This window comes from Passer montanus, unplaced genomic scaffold, assembly GCF_014805655.1.
Source record: "Passer montanus isolate IOZ18808 unplaced genomic scaffold, ASM1480565v1 scaffold77, whole genome shotgun sequence".
Taxonomy (NCBI): Eukaryota; Metazoa; Chordata; class Aves; order Passeriformes; family Passeridae; genus Passer; species Passer montanus.
The window spans coordinates 789,006-811,668 of NW_024372923.1; the positions used below are offsets into that span (position 1 = coordinate 789,006).

The 22,663-nt window shown below is 43.9% G+C and overlaps 1 protein-coding gene across 2 annotated transcripts in view; it reads right to left on the minus strand.

The window, feature by feature from the left end:
* Positions 1-22,663, minus strand: part of ADAM12 (ADAM metallopeptidase domain 12) — a 177,152-nt gene that overhangs the window by 139,034 nt on the left and 15,455 nt on the right. For both annotated transcript variants that reach the window (XM_039731460.1, XM_039731459.1), the window contains exon 2: positions 21,187-21,320. In XM_039731460.1, coding sequence (XP_039587394.1) covers positions 21,187-21,320 — 134 coding nt within the window. The remainder of the gene's footprint in view (positions 1-21,186; positions 21,321-22,663) is intronic.

Here is a 22,663-nt window from a genome sequence, read left to right on the forward strand (position 1 = left end):
TGAACTCGATTTTGTAGTAAGAACAAGTAATAAAAATAATAATAAAATATGTGTGCTTTTAGCCAGCCCTCATTTGCTGCAGTGTATCCCAAACACAACATCTCTGTCGAGGGTCATTTCCACTAATCTATCCAAGATCCCCAAATTTGCTCATCCAGGCACTGATGTGACTCCGTGGAGTGCAGGACTTCTCAAGCAGCCCAGCAGGACCAGCAGCAGGATCTGGGTTTGGAAGCAGGTCAGGAGCAGCAGAGCTGTTGAATCCCAGCCTGACGGAATGGAAGGGTGTGTTTGCTATCCCATCCCCTAAACTGGCCAGAGCCCTGCCTGTCCTCTGGCACCCTGAGGGTGTGGCCAGGAGGTTGACTGATTGTACCAACACAGATTTGAGTTTTTGAAAGATCTGGCAATAAAAAAATCTTTTTAATAGAGGGGGAAAAAATAGCGAAACAAAAAACTCATTGAAGAGTCTGGTTAAAAAATGGGCTAAAAATTGAATCAACCCCTATATTTATTTTCCTTATTGTATTCACAGAACCACAGCTTGGGTTGGGTGGAAAAGGACCTTAAAGCTCATCCAGTGCCACCCCTGCCATGGGCAGGGAACCTTCCACTGTCCCAGGCTGCTCCCAGCCCCAATGTCCAACCCAGCTTTGGATACTTCCAGGGATGTTGCCCCAAAAGTTTAAAGTGCAAATACTCTGGAAGTTTCTGGGGGAGTGTCTGGGTGGCCCTATATTCAGAAAAGGCAACTGGACACCACACAGCCTTGGAGATTTGAGAAGCTCATGACAGCTCCTGCTCATGGCAGCTTTTACTGTCACCTCTACACCAAGGTGGGTCACTCCGTTAGAGAGATATTTAACACCTGAAAATTTCAAGCCTGGTTCAGACATTTTTTCCCTGCCTCAAAACCAGCCCAGAAGCTGGCCCGGGAATGAAAGAACCTGGAATTGGCTGAAAGGAAAGCCACAGTCATTACCCAGTGTTTACACTGCACGTATGAATCACAACTGCTCGCTGTGCCATCAAACAGATGGGAGCAGAAAGCACCTCTTGGTTGGAATCCATTATGTGCTGCTTAAACAATGCTTGGTGCAAGGCTGTGCAAAGAAAACAAACATGCCTGGGCTGGAGAAAATTGTCACAAAACACAACTTAATAGTGCTGGCAGGCAGGAAGCAATTCACTGGGGCTGGGTTGCCTCAGTTATGGAGCAGAGCTCGCTGCAGACGGCCCTTTGCAATTCGGGTGATTGTAATGGGAGTCAGCAGCTGCTATATTTGTTGATATTTTGTTGAGCAGTTTGAAATGTACGTGGACTTCTTTGAGGACCGTGCAGTGCAAATGTAGTGGATCCCCTTTGGGTTGCTCCTGTCTGGAAAAGTGAAATTCCTTCTCTTTGTCAGGACACTGGGGGCTGTGACCTCCTTTTACCAGGAGTTTGATTACAACATCACGTTTTCCCCATGTGCTCAAAAAGCCAAGGTCAAGCATGGACCATGTCAAAGGCTTCATCAGCTCATTACCCGTGTAATTATATTTTCTGCACCTTACTCCATTTGTCCTACCATGCTTCCTGAGGGTATTCCCAGCTAATAGCTCTGCATTTTCCCACCCACACATCCACTGTTCCAGAACAGAGCTGGAGCTGAGCAGCCAGCCTGACCCTCCTTGGAAACATCTCCCCTTCCACACACGGAATTATTGCAGCCATCACTTGTGGGGAGCCCAGGACGTGCTGTGCACTGTGGGGCAGGGGAATTATGATGATAATTACTACTAAATTTACAAAGATAAGAAATGGCCTGTCCTCCAGGTGCTGTGTGCTCTGTTCCTCTGCCTGGGGAGGGCACCAGCAGGTGAGCCCAGGTGTCACACAGGGGTTGTGACACAAGGTGTGTGTGTCTGCTGGGGGAGCAGCAGAACAGAATGGGATTTCAGGGATAGTACAAGATAAAATCCATTCTGAACTGTCAGAGTCAGTACCTGAGCCATTCCTTTCACCCCTCAGTGTCACCTGCAGCAGTGCCAGGACAGAGGATTCCCCCCATCCATCTGGAAGGGCTACAAAGCCATGGAAAATCAAACCCCAAATCCCATTCCAAAGGTTCAGCAAACTGCCACAGGGAGAAATAATGAGGAATTCAGCAGGAATTGTGTCCACTGAGACACAGAGATGGCCACCCATTTCCCTGAACTGGAAGTCAACTTGGAGAGCTTCAAGAAATCCCATAAATTTTCCTATCACTGAAAGAGGATTTCAGATGCTTTTTGTTTCCCGTCAATACAAATCTGGCTGGGCTCAGTGAGCTCTATTGAATGCACATGTATCTCCTTCAAGCCACATTTCATGCTCTCCAAACATCTCTCTCTAAATTAAATCCTTTCATATTCCTTGAAAAGCTCAGTTCTTAATTAGGAAAGAGTTCTGATTTTCCATTTTCATTAATTCATTCGATTTCAAGATTTTGAAGCCAAAGTAATTGCAACTAAGTGAAACTTACTGAAAGGCAAAAAGATACAATCAGTTTCAGACAATGAGAAAATTAAGGATTTTTTTTGAATGCAAGGGTTGGTCTAAATGTCCTGGCTAAACGGAATTCTCAACAATGCTACAATCTCCAGAGAAGCAATGATAGATGTTTTGCCTCTCTGAATGAACTCGGAGGGATGGCTAGATTAATGCTTGAATTACTTAATTTATTTGGCTTAATTTATATGCTGTTCTTCACTTTCAGAGCCTCCCTCTCCCCCCCATCACCGAGTTCCACTGCACCAGGCCTGTGCCAAGATCTCTGAGCTCAGGCTTCGTTCTCCCTAAACATCCTTCCCTATTCCATGCTCCGATTAAATCTCCTGCGCTAATTTGTTACTGCGCTCACCAATTTGCTTCTGGATTCCAGCTCCCTTCTGCATCCCAAACGCTGGAATGCAGGGCAGGACTGAGGAGCTGGGGTCTGATTTCCACCCTTTCAAACCACAGTTTGTCTCTGATGGTCTTCCCAGGATGATGGATGCGTTATACAAAGGCAGATAAAATATTCGTATTTTTTAAACTAATGAAAGGGGCGATTTCACCCCACTCTTGGGCTACTCAAGATAACTTGACAAACTTCCCAAAGCTGTACTTCCAAGACACATGAATCATTTTTATATCCTGGAATGTGCCCTAAGAGAAAGAAGGATCCGAAGATTTCCGAGTAAAGTAAATTATCCTGAAACCTGGGGGCAGCATCTCACATTTTTCTGCTTAATTAGAAAGAGACTTTGCCCAGAGATACCCCACCTATACAGTGACATTCTTGGAGAAAACAAATGGCACGAAGGAGTGTGGAAAGCACAGTAAATTTATCTCAGAAAGCTCATCCTGGAACAAAAACACATGTGGTGTTCTGACTGATACCCCTAGGTTTAAAGTATTAATGACCAATATATTTCTTGCCACAAAGGCAAAGACAAAACACAGATAAAAGTGTTGTTACCATTAATATCCACACATAAAAAACCCCCTGTATACAAAAGTATCTATTTGTGATAAAATGTATTTTAAAATATCTATATTTGTTATAAAGTTCATTAGGCATCTAGTTACACTTGGAGATAATTTAAGTATTTTCGACTGCAATCTGAGCTTATAAAAAATATGGGGTTTTTTCACATTACCCATCTGTTCCATAAGAATAAGCTATAAGAAATATTTCTAGAACAACTTCTTCCATGACATATTAGATAAACCAGTGGCTCTCAAAAAATAACCCCTGGATCAAGGTTATATAAATTGATATTAAAGCTCAGCAAAGATCTGCTTTACAGTAAATCATCGAGAAATAGGACAGCCTTTCTCCATCGAAGGGCATGAGGTAAATAACTGAAGAGGAGGTAAAAACAGATAATCAATTATTTCAGTTGGTTTCAGGGTTACTGCTGAAATTTTCAGCCCCTTAGAGAAAACCCAAAAATCAATAAAGCACAGAATTTTGAGATAACAAAGAAAGAAACATCTCAAAGGCATTTGCAACACGTGATAAAAGCATAAAGCAAAGTCTGCTCTCACCTTCAGAGTGCAAATGAACAGGAATATTCCTGAGTCTGCTCTGGGCTGACTGCACAGGGGTGGGAAAGAGGGAAAAATCCTGCAGAAGGCTCAGGGAACATCTCCATTTCCCACCTTCAGCCCCACAGAGCAGAACATCCCAGGAAGAAATAGCAGGAACAGAACTCTGCAGCTCAGCAGGTGCTGGAGCCCAGTGTCCATGGGGACTGAGTGAAAATGGATTTGTCAGGAACCTGGGAATAATGGGAGAAAGCAGCAGTGGCCCTGCAGCTGAGATGAGGAGCAAGTAGAACTATAAGTTAAAAACTGCATTTCAATTGGTCTTTATGGAATCAGATCTCCTCCAAGATCCTTCTGTGCAAAACCTGGGCTGCCAGAGCACCCCATCCTGAGAGAGGATTCTTTACCCACCCTCCTGGGCAGCTCTCAGTTGCTAACAGACCTTCAGTCCTCTATTTAAAGTGTTTCCCCCCTCTTTTCACTCCATTATTTGTATAATCCTACTCTACTTATTTTCATCCCCAAAATCAGAAGCCAATGACTTGGCACAGGTAGGAGAGAGCTGCAGAACACAAAAATTACCAAGACCTTCCAGAGCCACAGCTTCCACCCTAAACCAATTGGGTTGGAATATTAAATATCCCAAACTCCATGGCATCCTGATCCAATTTCTCCAATTTCTCCTTGAATTAAAACCAAAATTTAATAGAACAAAAGACTGAACTTCTGTTAAAGAATTCTCCTTCTCTTCACCCAGCTGAGAAAGGAGTTAATGCTTTAGTTGTCTAGGTGTTATTTAGTCTGGTTCCAAGTTGTACAATGCCAATAATGACAAGAGAAAGAAAAGCTGTCGGGCACACATTTCCCACCCTCAGCAGAAAAAATGTTCCCTATGAAGTTTCAGGTATCTAAAATTCCAGAAAAATCCAAATCTTATCCCTTGTAATGCAGAGATGGCAATGTTCCCAAAGGAGGTTTCCATGAAGCAGAAGGAGCAGCCCCCACTTTGCACTCAATCATAGAAAATGTGGCTTTTGGGACCTCAGAGGCTCCTGCCCCGTGTCAGGATCAACTATACCACTCTCATTAGCAGCTTTTCTCTGGCTTTTCTGAAACTCCAGCGCACTCAGAGACCTTTATCCTCCCTTCCTCATGATATGCATGTAAATACATCCTTTTCTCATTATCTTTATTACAGAGCTCTTCCTCGCTGCCTTGTAAGGCCATTCTTCTTGTCCCTGCTGGACAGGAGCACATCTAGCAGTGTCACACAGACTAATTACTGCCTCTTCTCTCCCTGCAGCCACGTCCACCCTGCAGGATCCCCCAGGGCCCTGCTCAGCCTTCTCCTCTCCACGCTGGCAGCCCCAGCTCCTTGCTCCTCACCACAGCCATGGTTCCTCCAAGCCATTCCTGGCTCTCCTTCCCTTGTCCTCCTGGGTGAGTTATCTCCCTCATTTATTTTAATGTCTGTTTTCCTTCCCAGGAATTATTCAAGGAGGAGCTGTTATGAAACATCTCCAGTCCCTGGGGCTGAGTCTCCAGTGAGATCCTCAGCCTCCCACCTTCACTCCTGAGTCCTCCAGTATCAATCACTGAACCTTGGCATGGTTTAGGGTGGAAATTACCCCTCTGATCATGCAATCCTTTAGGGTAGAGAAGACTTCTCAAATCATGGAGTCCAGCCCTCAATCCAGAACTTCCAAGGCCACCACTGACCCATGTCCCCAGGTGCCACATCCACTTAAATCTCCTCCTGGGACGGTGACTCCACCACTTCCCAAGGAATGAACAAGTCTCACCCCACTGCTCCTGAGCCATTTAACACTGCTTTTTGGTTTTTTCCATACAGCAACAAGTCCAACTTTTCACTGAGATATGCACCTAAACTACTGAATTACCACTCCTTTACAAAAAAAGCCTTAATGCTGCACTTCTTACATTTTTAAATAACATTCAACTACACAAATGTCTAAAACTTTGTTATAAATAACATATTGTTGACATATTGGTGGTTTTTATACATCCAAAGCACACATTTTAGCAGAATAAACAGAGAAAGGCTCCTGGAGAGGTTCAGGAGTGTCCCTGTAAGTAGGAAGTGGTTCCCAGACAGGGTTGCCATGGCTGTATCCCCAAATATCACTGAGCACAGTGTGCTCAGAGCAGGGCTCTGAAGCACAGGAGCCAGGCAGAGCCTTCTGGAAAGTCTAAAAGTATATCCAGCATTTCTGAAGTATATCCAGCATTTCTGGAACTTTTCCTCCAGGCTCATCAACATATAAATAGAGCAGGGCTCTGCAGGTGCTCCCCCACTGTGTTGGTTTCCTGAGGTGATGAGGGAAGGGGTGTTTTAGGGCCATATCCCAGCCCCTATAAATGAGAAACCTTGCTCACCAGAAGACAGAAGAATTTCAGAGAGGAACCTGGACAACCCCTCAAGAGGCACAAGAAAATAACATTTGAGGATTGACTAAATTGGTTACACTTAGGGGAAGAATTAGGAAGAGCAGAGATGCCCTGTGTGCACTCACCCCAAGGGATTCCTGAGCTGAGAGATGCTGCATTATTCCCCTCAGACAACACGTGTTTTTACATCCAGGATGTTTTTAAGTAAACATCCTTTTCATTATGCATTTGATAAAGGAGTTACAGCAGCAGCACCCCCCAAACAACTCCATCAAATTGCAGTTTGCAAATCAAAATTCACAGATAAGAACACCTTGAACACACAAACTTTGCCTGAGGCTAAATACAAGTTATTTCCTCTCCCTGCAGCAAGGCTGTGACGGTGACATTGCATCAATAAACGAGCTCCCTAAAATTGAAGGAGCAAATTTGTGCATTCCTAGGGATGCAGAGGAGTGGTTTTGTGGGATAGGCAACGACAGCAATAAATCGCTGCGACTTTATTTTATGCTGAATAAATTCCTCACTAGCTCAGGTGCCAGCCAGCACACTAAAAGGACAGAGCATGAAAACAACTTCACTGTGGCTCATGAGGAACTTTTGAAACTCTCATTGCCCTGGCAAGGAAGTATTTGTATGTAATATAAAAATATAGAATGCAAAACCATAAAAACTACACCATGGATGCCAGAAAAAACCAAGCACATCTTGGTATTACCAAATAATTTGGCTTGAGTGTGATGGCCAATGTCAGAATTCAAACTGGACTTAAGGAATATACCTTGGTAAGCCACAGCTTTGTGTTACCAGGGTTGTATTGATTTTTCTTGCACTGAGAAAAATAAAGAATTTGCTGGCAAAAACAAGCCAACATTGCCTTTGAAGCCTTCAAACAGAGACTGGACTCTTTGTCTAAAATGTTTAGTAAATAGAGTTGTGAGGAATTTTCAAATGCCTTTTTTTTTTTTCCCCACAGAAATATCAGTATTGAAAATATGCCCTTTGTTACCTGCCTCAAAGTAACTGAATTATATGTACACAATACTGGGGAGCTCCAGAAGATACTGATTTCATCCACATCAGCCAAAATACCCACAGCAGCTGATCCTCCTGCAATGTGAAGCTGTGCAGTGATGGCACAGATAATATCCACACTTGGAATAGCCTTTATTTCTTTTACATTATGCTTTTTTCCCCCCTCTCAATGCCTTATCCTAAAATTAGAAGAACTCCATCTCCATATATGAAGTTTATGGCATTGCTGAGTCCATCACAAGGACACACTGATAAACCCTCTGCTCCTAAATGAAATTCCTCCCTAATAACCTGTCCTAGAAAAGCAGAGCACTGATAAGAGTTTCACTCCATGCTGTGCATCCTCCCTCTCCACTGCTTGATTTTCTGATTGGATTTCAGTGCCAGATCATGCTGTACCTCATTCAGCTGCTTTTTCCTCACTGAGTTTTGCAAAAACAAATTCAAAACCTGGTTTGAGAGCTGAATCCTGAGATAAGGCTGGAAACAGAGCAGCTGTATAAGTATAGATAGAGATCTCAATATATATAGATATATCTACATATATAGATATATCTATCTCTCTATGTATCTATACAGATAGATATACCCACTCCATTAAGACAAATACAGGAAAATTCAGCACTGTGGTTCTTCCTACAAAAGGAATTACTCAAATCCAGCTGTCGTTGTCTCCATCTCACAGAGATTTAGGGAAACTGCTAAACACTAATTCCATGAAGACTCTGAAATTAGAGCTGATTTCTATTCTACACATTGAGATTTCTATTTAAATTAGTTAATAGATGTGTGGAAGTGGGATAATATTGATAAATGCAATTTTAAAAACAAATTGGTGCTTGATGACTAAATTGCATGGTTGAAAGAAGTAAAAATGTACATATAAATGAGAGATACATAATAAACCAAAATATTAATAACCAAAGTATTTCTTAAATTGAAGTGTTTTCATGTCCCTGTTGATCTCCATCAAAGAAAGGTGATTGTCTGAACTTGGACTGAGTTATAGGCTCATCATACACTATAAAAATCTCAGTTAATGTTCCTCACAATATTTACAAGATGTTTTCAAATTGCCTCCAAGTTAGCAACAGTGACAATCCTTATGCTCAGCACTGCAATCACTCCTCCTCTTTTATTCCCTGAGACTTAAAATCTTGAAAATATTTCTTCCCTTGTTCAAACAACACACATGGGGTTTTTCCACGCATGCAGGACATCCCTCTTTCCCCCAGAACAGCAAATTCCTGGCTCCTAAAGGTTGCACAGCCAAAGCAGGAACACAAATAATACTTTTAATCTGAAAAAATTACAAAAACTGAATTGATGAGCCATTGCCTGGGTTAAACTTTATTCCCATTTTATAGATGGGAAGGGTCAGGACAATAAAGGGGAGATGCTTGACTGAACAGAGCAAGTAATTCAGCTTTCCATCTTTAAAATCCCAAGAGCTTCCATCCATTTCCTAACTCTGCCCCTGTGACGAGCTGTGTTCCCAGGCTCCTGACCCTGGGTCTCCCTGAAGCTGCTTTTTCCTTTCTTTTCTCCCTCCTCTGGGGTTCCTGGGAAAGATCCTGCTCTGGAAGGTTCCCACAGATCACATTTTAAACCAATCCAGCCCTTTTTTCCCTTTATAATCAAAACCCCATAGCAGCTGGCATTTCCCCACTAAGCTCGTAAGGAAAAAGAGAGTCAAATATTTTGAAATATCTTTTTGCTTCAATTGAAGCCCTTTTTACAGGCAGAAATTAAGCAATAAATAGAAACTCAATAAAGCATGAAATGTAGTACTTTATGTTTAACTGTGGGCATTGAAATTGATTTTAGTTTCTCTCTGCAGGGTGTGCTTTGGGGCTGTGGTTGGGGTTTTCACAGATGCCACTCACTCATTCACAGGGATTTACACACCTCAATAGCTCCTCCACGAAAAACATGACATCTCTTGGCAATAAAAGGTTAAAATTCACTTTGCCCTCTGACTATAACAGAAATACCTTTGCAAGCTAATGACTGTAACAGGCTGCTCTGCTCCTGAATAAACATTCTAGGGATTTCCTGAGGTGTTGTTTTGTTTTGTCTTGTCATTTCTTTTTATTTTTTTCCCCATCTTTTTAATTGAGGGAAAAGAATTTGGAGGGCACAGCCAGCTGAGATGGTATTTCAGTCAGAAATGTGTATATGTTGTCTTTCTATACACTTTTCAAACTGAAGAAATTACATTTACACAGCTTCTGGATATTCATTTTATAGGGAAAAAAAAATCTTTAAAGCTTCTCCAACTCATCTCCTTCTGCCAGCTTTCCTGGCCAACTCTTTCTTAGTAATGCCAGTAAATGCCAAAAAAAGTCTGGTTTCAACAACGTTTCTGTCTGTTGAAACCAAGAGAGAGGCACTTTCTCTTGGATACACTGAATTTAGGGACCCCACTCTTTCTCCTGGAGGGAGTGGGCAATGCTGACACAGGAACAGGCTGGAGTTGCTTTGAGGACAAAATTCCTCTTGTTGGCTTTTCCTGCAGCAGATCCATGTCCAGAACCTCCTTTGCAAGGCAGGTTCAGCCCTGCCAGGACAAGGGCCCTTTTTTGGGGCAGGGAGGCTCTTGGCTGTCCCAGTTCTCACATCTCAGAGCAGCGTGGCTGTCCCAGGACAGGCTGTACCTCCCAGCAGAGAGGAGGCAATGGGAGAAGCTGAAGTGGATAATGGAAAACACCAAGGTGGGATTGCACCCGGGATTGCTGCCTGCAGGAGCCTGCCATGCCCAGCACTGCCAGGGATGAAGCGTGCCAGAAAATAACACCCACCAAAAAAATCAACAAAAACTGGGCAGCTCAGAGAAGATCTGACCCTGCCATCCCCAGGCACCAACTCTGGCTAAAAATCTTTGCTGCTGTGCTCGCTGAGGTGGTCTCAGGTAATAAAATTCTTCTAAATATTAAAATGATTTCATTTTAACTCAGAATGCAAAATGCTGCCGCCTCAGAAGGAGGCAGAGGTGTGGCTGCCCCGTGCCTAGAAGAGTTCAAGGCCAGGCTGGAGCAACCTGGGACAGTGGAAGGTGTCCCTGCCCATGGCAGGGGATAGAATGAGATGAGCTTTAAGATCCCTTCCAAGCCAAACCATTCTGTGATTCCAGGAATCACTCCAGACAACGATGACTGGCTGGGAAGGGCTTGGCAGGTTCACCCCAAAAAGACCATTTTTATTCAGGGAATGCTCCTCCAAGGATGTGGTCAGTGGAGAGAGGAGGAACAAAAGAGGAGATGAACCCTGCCAAGGAACCACCCTGGAGGAGGACAGGGCCAGAAGAGGAAGGGGGAACAAGGTCACGCAGCAGAAGCCAAATAAAGTTGATCCTGAGGCAGGAGGAATGAGGGCAGGACTGAGGAGCTCCTCATTTCCTGAGCGTGACTGCAGCTCCAGGGGAAACACACACCTCGGAGCTGGCAGAGCATCAAAGGCCAGGACAGAGCTGGGGACCTAAACAGAGCTGGACACATCCTGGTGTGACACGGGAGGGACAGCAGCCCTCCCCTGGCTCCAGGGGCAGAGCCACCACCAGTGTGTTCAGCTGCGGTGGCAGTGAGAGCACACAGAGCTCAGAGCAGGCACTGCCACCTGCACAGCCATGGGGACACAAACAGCCCCATACAGTGCCACCAACACAGGTATGGGGACACAAACAGCCTCACCAGCACAGCTATGGGGACACAGAAACAGCCCCAGCACAGTGCCACCAGCACAGCCATGGGGACACAAACAGCCCCATACAGTGTCACCAGCACAGCTATGGGGACATATAAACAGACCCATAAAGTGTCACCAGCACAGCCATGGGGACACAAACAGCCCCATACAGTGTCACCAGCACAGCTGTGGGGACGTAAAAATAGCCCCAGCACATTGTCACCAGCACAGTTATGGGGACACTGGGCAGAACCAGCCCCATAAAGTGTCACCAGCACAGCTATGAGGACACAGAGACAGCCCCACAGCAGTGTCACCAACAGAGCTATGGGGACACTGGGCGGAACCAGCCCCATAACGTGTCACCAGCACAGCTATGGGGACGCAAAAACAGCCACATAGCAGTCTCAACAACACAGCTATGGGGACGCAAAAACAGCCACATAGCAGTCTCAACAACACAGCTATGGGGACGCAAAAACAGCCACATAGCAGTCTCAACAACACAGCTATGGGGACGCAAAAACAGCCACATAGCAGTCTCAACAACACAGCTATGGGGACGCAAAAACAGCCACATAGCAGTCTCAACAACACAGCTATGGGGACACTGGGCAGAAACAGCCCCATAGTGTCACCAGCACAGCTATGGGGACACAGAAACAGCCACATAGCAGTGTCAACAACACAGCTATGGGGACACTGGGCAGAAAAAGCCCCAGCACATCATCACCATCACAGTTAGGGGGACACTGGGCAGAAAAAGCCCCAGCACATCATCACCAGCACAGCTATGGGGACACTGGGCAGAAACAGCTCCAGGACATTGTCACCAGCAGAGTTATGGTGGCACTGGGCAGAAACACCCCAGCACATCCTCGATCAAGCCCAGAACACCCTGCAGGCTCTGGCAGCAGCCCCACCCCACACACGATATTCAGTAGAAATGCATCTCACAAGGATTTCACCCCCAGCCTCTCCAGGCTCCCTGACCCCACCACCTCTGCCAGGCTGGAAATTGCAGTGTTCAGCTGCAAAAGCTCCATTTTGCTTCAGAGCTGTGTCCTTGAGGAAAGACACAACACAAATGGGACACACGATTTCCACGAGACAAAAACTGAACACAAACTTTCTGCTGCAATACCAAAATGATACAGATAATTTTTACCTCATCTACACAAGCTTTTTGAAAGCAGCTGGCAGAGTTTTTTGGCAGTCATTTTTTTCTAGAAAAATACCAACACCTTGAAAGCCTTTTATTGTCAAGATATTCCTGCTGCATTTTAAAAAGCTTTATTATCAATCCTAATTATTTTTTTTATCAGGCTTTAAACTGCATATAACCTCTATGACTCCTCATTACAATTCTGAAAAATGAGAAATATTCCTATAGAAGAGGCAAATCAACTGGGGCTTGAGTAAAGCACATTGAAATAGAATTATATTCAACAACAAAGGCACAGGGCTTGTTAGCTGTAGGACTCAGTGGATTGACCAGCTCAATTTCCCTCTTCACCCTTAAAACACACACTGAGAACAACTCAATTTACTGTGGCTTTCTGAAACAAGGGTCTTCGTCACAAAATATGTCAGCAGCTCATGGTTTCCCCTGCTCAGAGGATTTCAGTCCTTGGAAAAGCCCCAAGTTTTGCTGCTGTTCCAAGTCCACAAAGGACTCCTTGCAGGAGCTGCCCATTCCTGGTACCAGGGGTGCCTGGTGGGAGAAACCTGCTCTAGTCTAGGCTTCAGTCTGACCCAAGGCACTCACAACAGGAATTTAGAACAAGGGAGATTCTCCTCCTGCCTGTAAAAAAATAAAAAAAAAACAAAAAAAACCTGATCACATGCTCAGAGCTGGAAAGCAAAGCATTCTTTTAATCCAACACTGAAATTCATACCTTACACTCGCAAGATCTGTTGCAAGAGACGTGAAATAGCCAAGTATAAGCTAAATTAATTCAATATGAAAATGCCTCAGTACAAGCACTTTACAAACCCAGCACAAGGCAGGAACTTAGGTTTAGATTTTAATCCCACATTAAAGGGTCGCTAACGTGAACTGCATCATTAAAATCAAAATATTTTCCCCCCCTCGTTTTATTGCAGAAATCACAATCTGTTTGCTTGTGGGGTTGTTTTTTTTCTTTGAAATGCCAGCCTGAAAGCTCAGAGTGGATTGCTTCAGCCCCACCAGCTCTTGAAGGATTGCTGGAGCTCGGATCTGAGACACTACCTCATAGCTGGTGGGTCCCAGGCAAACCCTCTGCAGAGCCCCTGGCCACGAGGGCTGGTACTGGGAGGCAGAGCTCCCCACCATTATATCACTGGTGATCTCCCCTGGCCAAGTATGACAGAATTCCTCCAGCAGCTCAGCGTGATAGAAGCTGATGAAGGGGAATTTCACCCTGTGGAAGGCTGCAAACCCCCACGGAGGGCAGGAGGTGGCTGCTGGCTTGTTCCTACAAAGCTCTCCATTTTCTGCTCTTTAAAACACCCAGCACTTCCAATAATACCTGAGCATGAAGGCTCACACAGAGCTTTGCAAACTTAACACGCTGTATCACTTAGGCTAAAAATGCAATGGACTTTTTTCTGGGATGAATCCCAGTTGCTTGACACTTCCCAGTATGCCCAAGTGGCTCAGGCAGGAAATGAATCCTCGTGTATCTAGCTGGAACCAGGGCACTGATTCAGTGCAGACAGAGAAAAGAATTTTCCCCACTCAATCACCAGCACAGAGTTTTCATTGGTGGTCCCAGCTCCAGGAATTTCTCAGCCCCGGAGCTGCTGTGTGAGCTCCAGCAAGTCCCTGGAACCAGGACACACCTACCAGCACTTCTAAAAAATGCCATGGATTAAATTATCAGATGGATCAATGGTTAAACGAGGTGGGATGGGAGGAAGGGAACGTGTTTTCCTCCTCTTGGACGAGGTAAGGTGAGAGGGGTGGCTTTGAGCTGCTTTGGCTCGCTGGGACACAGAAATTCCCTGACTGCCAGAGGAGGTGCCACGCTCCCTTCCCTGATTGTGTCCATGCAAAACTTCTCCTGCTTCCAAATTAAACAAACACACAAGAGTTATTAACTAATAGAGCACATTTGCACTAATTACTCCTCAGAGTGGCCCTACAAGGCAGGAGTATGTGTACGAGGAAAAGCAAAAGAAATATCAGATTGTTTACCAGGCTGTTAAATTAATGACTTCCAGGTTATTAATTAAAGGCTCAAGGAGAGGATCTCCCAGGGAAGGTTGTGGAGGATTAGTGCTGCTCCTCTGCCTGTGCCAAGCTGCATTCCCAGCTGATGACACAGCTTGTGGAGAGAGCACAGCTCTGCCTCTTATAGTCGATGCTCATGAGTCATAAAAAATATGGAGAGCACTATAAATTCTGGTTATGCCTCTCTCTCTCAAGATATGTAAAACAACCATGTAAAAGAGCTATGAAAGCTGTCCTCTCAGCCTTCAAAGCCTTGTTTAAGCAGCACTGTATGATTCCCCTTAATACAATTGTCTGGAAGTCTAAACTTTGGTAATTATTTCAAATGAAAAGGAACAGCAGGAGGCTCAGTTGAAGGGAATATAAACAATTATCACTTGCACGAAGGCTATGCCAGTTATGAAATAAACTTGAATGGGTCTGCTCTTGAAAGCACTGAGCTCTAAATTAATTATCTGACAGAGTGAGCCCCTCAGCTGTGTATCAAAGCTGTGAGAGTCACACAAGGGGTGCAGCAGAGAGGGGAAATGGGAACCAGCACAGAGACCTGCCCTGGCAGGGTGGGGGGCACAGGGTGCCCAGAGCAGCTGGGGCTGCCCATGGACCCCTGGCAGTGCCCAAGGCCAGGCTGGAGAGGTCCTGGAGCAGCCTGGGATGGTGGAAGGTGTCCCTGCCCATGGCAGGTGGAAGAAAAATTCAAACTTTAGGGTCCTTTCCAACCCAAACCATTCCAGGATTCTGTGAGTCTGTCTGGTGCCCCCAGTAAGTTCTCAATAAATCTGGAACTGGTGTGGAGACCAAAACTCTGGCTAAGACCATGAATATCACTGCCTTTGCCCCTTCTGCCAGTTTGCAGCTCCCAATGTGTTCTTGAATCTCCAGCATTATTTCAGTGGCTTTTAAACAAATTTAATGTTATTTTCTCTTCTTGCCAATGGTATTGTCTCAATGGCAAAAAAATCCCAATTTTAGTAGGTATTGAACTAGGACTTTAGAGTGAACGCATTAAAAAAATGCAAAAAGGTGAAGAGCATCAGTGTAACACCCAATAGATGTGATAAATCTGGAGAATCATAAAGATAACCAACAACTGCCAGAGCTGATGATACTTTTATAGGTAGCAGAGAATTTCACACTGAGATTCACGTAATCAGTGTCCAGAATGCCACACAAATAACCACAATTCTGATGTTTGCTCCTGAACACAATCCATGGCACAATGCTCGGGAATGGGGCAGGCAGGGATGCAAAAGCTGCTTCTTCAGGAGCAAAGGGAGATGCAATGCATGCTAAGCAGCAGAAATGGTAATCCTCTGCCACTTCACATGCACAATCTTAGAGCTGTGACAAGTGCACACTTAAAAACCAGAAGAAATATGGTCTAAATATATATTTTATAGCTGGCTTTCATCTTTATCTTCACATTTCATTGCTAGAGTTTATATTCAAAGCATAACATAACACCAAGAAAGAAAAAAAGAGTGTTGCTACAAGAAAAGGAACTCTGCCTTCTCATCTTTCTTTCTCCCTTTTTTTAAAACCCCTTCTTTAAGATCTCAATTTGCAGCCCTGATTTATTCCAGCCCGGGCAAAGGAAGGAAACAGATTCACATGAGCTCAGAATCTGGCCTTGAACACTTCAGCTTGGCAAAGCAGTGTTACTGACCCCTGAATCCACTGCCCCCTCCCCAGAGGGGAGAAGAATTTCTGATTTATTTGCATTTAGAAGTCACTTGTGTTGCAGTGAGAGCTGGAAATGTCCTGCAGGTCTTGCCATCCTCTCTGCCCACCATGGGCACCTTTCTTTCTTTTCTTCTGCTTGTCTCCAGCTCCAACACAACCCCAATCTCTTGGGGTGTGGGGAGCCACTCTCTGCAAGGTGGGGGAGAGGTGGATTTTCCAATCTCTGTTTATATATTGAGGTCAGTGACAGTATTTTAAAAGTCCATGAGGCTCACAATGACCCAGGTGGATTAAGGGTCTAACCCAGTGACAGGTAGATTGTGTACAGCTACTTTCCCACAGTTATTTATTTAAAGAAGCCACACAGTAAAATTTGCTCATTGATTCACATATCCCCCAAATTTAACATCAAAAACCAAAATTCCCAGCTTGAAATTCCATCATTTGAAAGCAACCTGGGCTGGCAACTTGCAAACTCAAATCAAGTTCAAGCATCTCAGGGCTTTCCAGCTTCTCATAGGGTTTTTTAGGAACCACACTCAGCTCCAGGCTCAAACACCTGCCCAGGTTCAGGTGCATTCCCATTTATTTTTATGAATGGCAGCTGTGTCCTGACTGGAGCACCCACAGGTTAATACTGCACTTGGACAGGTATAGAGATCAGGATTAAAAATGATCCTTACTCATGAAAATGTGCAAAATATCCACCAGAAAGGAAAGTTGTACCTAACTTGTCCATGTTCTTTTAGAAATTTGAGAGGATTAAATCTTTTAAAGCACTTGGTCCTGATGCTCTTTGAGTCCTTGCAGGTGCCAGCAATGGGATGACAGGTCCTACACAGCCAGGAGCAGAGAAAACCCCACACCTGAGTGACTGCTGCCACACCCTGAGCCCTCTGGGCTTACCTGCATAGCTGACCACACCAAACCCTCCCAAAACACTTCCCATTTCTCAGGAACTTCATGCATTTTACAATCTGGACCAAACCCTGGGTCCAAAGCCGGCTCCACTCATCTGTGTCCCTCTGGGCACACGAGTGCCAGCCCAGGGCAATCCACACTGGGCACTGCAGCTTTTCCATGCCTGCCCTGCCAGGCAGCATTTCCCCACTGTGCTGACCTTTAAAGCACAGAAATGGAGCCAAAAGCCCCTTAATGCCCACGTGGAACATCTCCTGCCTGGCTCCTGTCTCCCCAAAAGGAGGGATGAGTGCAGGCTCTGGATAACACCACTGATATTACCTGACCCAGAGCTCCTGTGCTGCAGGGGTCTGGCACACACCAAGCCCTCTGTGTCCCTAACAGGGTGTGAGGATAAAAGCTGAAGCCAAACAGATGGTCTTCAAAAAAAAAAAAATCTTCCCTAAAGTGTTCTGTGTACTAAAACATCACTTACCCAAACTCTCATCAAACTTGGCTTGATCTGTGAATCGCGAGCCAAGTTTGGAAGAAAAATATTCAGCTGGAAATATGTGGGGGGGGGGAAAGAGGGGTTTTTTTCTGCACTTAAATAATATAAAATGAAACCATTTTGTTCAAACCTTAGAAATATTTAAGAAAAACAGAACCCAGCCCTTGTGTGTTTAAAGCAAGCAGAGGTGGGGGGTGGTAATCAACACAGAACACGAAGTGCTGAGCAAATGAAAAAAGAGAAGGGGAAGGACAACTGGAGCTCTAATGTATAATGACCTATCAACACATGCTGTAATGCACACAAAATTTCAGGGAAGGAGGAAATCACATCTGCAGGGAATATGGGCAGCTATTGTTTGAAGCCCAGGGTGATGTTGCACAACCCTTGAGGGCCCGATCCCGCTGCCACACGGCCCCAAATGCAGCATTTTCTCCTCAACACAACAACTGGACACCCAAAATAGCAGCCACTCATTTTAGCAGCCTGCTCAGCATTGACAAGTGAATATTATATCCAGTTAATAGAAGAATTAGGTACCAGTAAAATATTCCCACTGAAAATGATACATTTTCTGAATTGAAAAACAAAAATAAAGATGCCAGGAGAAATGAACCCCAACTAAACAAACAGCATCACACAGTTGTACCAATTGAGGTATTTCCATAGTAGCTCCTCTTGAGTATCTATATTTTATTTTTAAGTGTTCTTCCCTATCCAGGATGCTGATAGGCCAAGAGGAAAAGGCCCCAAGTAGTTGAAAATTAGGAAAATTGAGGTATTTCCATAGTAGCTTCTCTTGAGTATCTATACTCTATTTTTCAAATGTTCTTCCCTATCCAGGATGCTGATAGGCCAAGAGGAAAAGGCCCCAAGTAGTTGAAAATTAGGAAAAAATTTTTCACTGAAAGAGTGGATAAGATTTGGATGAGGCCGGGAAAAGGCCCCAAGTAGTGCTCAGGTTGAATATTAGGAAAAAATTTTTCACTGAAAGAGTGGATAAGAATTGGATGAGGCTTCCCTGGGCAGTGTTGGAGTCTCCATCCCTGGAAGTCTTAAAGAAATGACTGGCTGTGGCACCAAGGGCTGTGGTTTATTGGAAAGGGTGGTGCCCAAAGGCTGGACTCGATGACCTTGGGGGTATTTTCCAGCCTAAAGGATTCTATGATTCTACAAAAAGTGTCGGCACCAGCTCGGGCATCTTTTAAACAGGAAAAAAGCAACAACATTTCTGAAATGATGCCACCATGAAATCCTGGCCTTGGTTTCACAGAGTTTTGACTTGAGCTGGGGAAGGTGGAGAGAAAAATTGACCCTGCCCAGTAAAAATTGACCTGATCAGTTCTCTCCAGACACAAAACACTTAATCTACACTTAGGAGCCCAAGATTCTTTAAATATAATTTAATTATTATGTCTGCATTTAAAATTGGGGTGTGCCTCTCATTAATTAAAACTTTCATAGGAAACACCTAAATCAGAGATGTCCTTGAAAAAGCACATCCCAAGTGTATTAAAGTAAAATCTGGTTAGAGATAAGCAATTTTTCTTTTTTTTTTCCCTCAGTAAATGGAATTTGCTCACTGCTGCTGAGCAGTTCTGTGTGTTTGTGCCATTAGACTGTGTGAATTATCTCACATTTTTTGCACAGTGTATGGGCCCTCAACGAGAAAGTCATTAGCTTAATAATCATTGCTGACAGATTCCGAGTGAGAGATTCCAACAGACACTGCAGCGACTCCTGGGGTAAATAAAAGGACAGTTTTATCTCCAAGATGGGAGAGAAGGCTGCACTAAATGATGAGTGTGCTTTCCCAGGGACTAATTGTTAAGCAGGAGTATTTACAGTGAAAGGATTGGGGAATGGGGCCATCACTGCCAGGCAATTATCTGTACACAAATAACTTTAATCCCTTGGCATTTTTATAGCCACTCCATTATTTATTTTACCATATATCCTATTGCAATAGCATTCCCCTCTTACAAGTACATACTTTTTTTGACTTCATATACGATTAAAATAAAAGAGAGGAACACTTTGAAACAAGTTGAAGAACAATAGATCCCATTTAGCCATCAAATGCAGCAGTATTTAACTTTTGTGCTTTTGATCAATATTTATGTGACAAGCTATTCATTACTCTTCTCCTCTACCACTGAAGCTGTTGTTCTTCCCACAGCCTGATGTGCACTTTTGTGTATTTAATTTATAAGTTTCCATGGAAAAGAAGTATTCAAAAGGGGGGGAAAAAGTGCTGATACAGCACGTGGATCTTTCTACCAAGCCACAAATCTTTTCTAGTGTTCATCTTAAACTGAAAGTAATTCTGGGAAACAAATTAACGATATAAATCACATTATCATTACTCACAGAGTGATACTGGGTTGTAACTCTCTCAGAGAGCTCCAGTGAGTAGCTGAAAGGCCTCTCTCTATATGGAGAATGCCTGTTTCTAATTAAATAATCTAAAAATAGAGTTGCACATACATCTAGGACCAAGCCATCTGTGTTATCTCTCCAAGATAAGCCATTCTACACCCACTCTGATATCCCTTTCATCACTGCACAGATTCAGAAATGGGCCTGGCCCTTCTCTCCTATTTAGGAAGGGACAGAGGAGAAGAAGGAACAATTTTAATCTAGACAAGCTTTTTTTGAAAGTCAGAGCCCTTGTTTGGAAATATCTTTTCACACCTACTTGTGTCAATCAGCAACGTGATCCAAAGCCACGTCCTGCAAGCAGTGGCAGTAGTCAAGCAGGATTTCTCCATGGAATACTTTCCCAATCCAGCAAGAAAAGCTGTTTCTAATTGGCTCTCTGGGCTTTTTGCATTGTTTTTGCTTGGGTTTTTTCCTCCCTCTTTTTTTTTAAACTATTTAAAAACTTTACTTTTTCCCTTCCTCATCCAAATAATTTAAAGAATGACATAAAAAGTGAGGTGGAATCAAAGTGGACCTGAGTTAAAAGGTTGGGTAAGAGATTCCCAGGATACATTTGGTGATAATAAACAACAAACTGTCTTCATACTTCAAGAAGGAGACAAAACCCAGCCTTTTTTTCCTAAGTGCAGCTTCCTGCATCGTTCACAAATGTCTGGGGGGAAAAAAGGAGCAAAGCTTATCAGGGCCTGTCGAGAGGGGAAAACAACCTCAGAGCCATGGCAGATCCTGCCCTTGTCAGGAAAAGGGAAGCAGAGTGTGAAGGGAGAGTCACCCCTCACTCCCAGTCCATCCAGAGATGGAATCTGGGGTTCTCCCATGGGATAATTAAGCCCAGATAAAGCCTCAGGCTGCAGCCAGCACAGCAACATTATTTACACTGCTCCCTAAATTCCTTGCTGTCAGACTGTATTTACCAAACAAACGTATTTGGTCTGCTTGCCCTTCCCTCAGTTTTCCTTTTGCTGTTGCATGACAGAATCTCAAGCAATTAAATTGCTGTTATTTCAATTTAAACTTTCATTTCTGCCATCAGAAAGAAGAATGCATCTCTGCAGGAAAAAGGTATTAATTTCAACCAAAAATCTTATCCATTTCTTAAATTAAATAAGCAGCAATTTCAGATATGTGGCAACAACAATATAAAAACACTCTTATAACCTATAGGATGAAAGTGCATTAAATTCTCCCTACAGCCTTTAAAATTGTAACACAGCTAAGAACAAACAAATAGGCGAAATGAAGACTAACCTTTGAATAAATGCCATTCACTGGTCTCCACTGCTCTCCATTCAACAGGAAGGGAATTGTTATCTCATAATCTTTGGGCTGCTCCTTTGACACCTGCAGCCTTGGGGACTCCACTTTGCTGTCCACATTTTCACCTGGGGACAGGGAGAAGCACTCAGGTTAGATGGGAAGAGCATCTGGCAAGGTGAACCTTGGTGTTTGAGCATATTCAAAAGGAAATAATCCAGGAAAGGGATTAAACATGGAACTTGTAGTGTCAGAGTCAAAACCGACAGGAATTTCAGAGAGAACCTGTGGAATCAGAGGGTTCAGGGGGAGGTGGAGGGGATTGGATGGTGGCAGCAGAAGACAAAGACTGCACATTAAGAGCAGAGGTATCAGGATGCAAGGATATCATTGTGCAGGATGCACAGTCTCATTAGTGGGGGGAAAAAATGGTCTGGAAGAGAAAGAGAAGATAAACTAATTGAAATAACACTCTACTCCTCCACAGGCAGATGACTTCCATTCATACCACCAGGTCAAAAAGCTGTTTGCATGCGGTATTTATCAAATGTTTCTGCTCTCCACAAACACATTAATGGCATTGTGCCTGTCCAGGCAGAGCCCTAAAACCAGTATCACAGGACACGAGCTGGAAAAATAACTGAGAATAAATCAGAGAGAAGACAGGGATGGCTTCCAGGTGCCACAAAACTCTGCTGGGGTTTGCCACACTCTCTGTGCTCACCTAATGCTCTCATGAAGGATGAGGAGGCATATTCTGAGCAGAATTAGCCCCATTTAATCACTGTTAGGATTAGCTTAAAAACATCTGTGCTATCATGATGGCTAAGCCAATGTGAGCAGAAATAAAATCTGGTCTTTTTCAACGTGCTTTTAAAAATACAACACTTGACATAAAACACTCCAAAAAACAAACAACAAAATAAAACCCAAAACAAAACAAAACCAAAAAAAAAAAACCCCAAACAAAAAAACTACCTCACAAGATAAAAAGATAAAATATATTGGAGAGAGGAAAGTTGTTTGCTACACAGAGTTCTTACACCCTTTTAATGCAGCCCAAGTGACTGAGGGCTGGGAGGACACAGTGTCAGCCCTTAGAAGAGATGATCCAAAGCGTGCCCAAGATCTGGCTGTCCCCTGGGGAGGCACATGAGACACCATCTCATCAGCCTGACAGAACTCCAAGCCTTTATTCTTATTATCAGGCAGGAAGCTCCCTGCTCAGAACAGGAATTTATGGAGCACATCTCAGCAAAATGAGAAAAGTTTGGCTCCGGCCCTGCTCTCTTTTCTCCTTGGCCCACTTGAGCAACCTCAACCACACAAATTAAATGACTCAGGCCCTTCTATTATTTTGTAGGATTTGCATTCTCAAAGTGCAATGAGATCCATGTTTTCAGAGCCCCTTGGAGGATCCTTATCCTCCCATGGATGAGTTGTCTGCACGGCTTCCACCATGCCTGACACC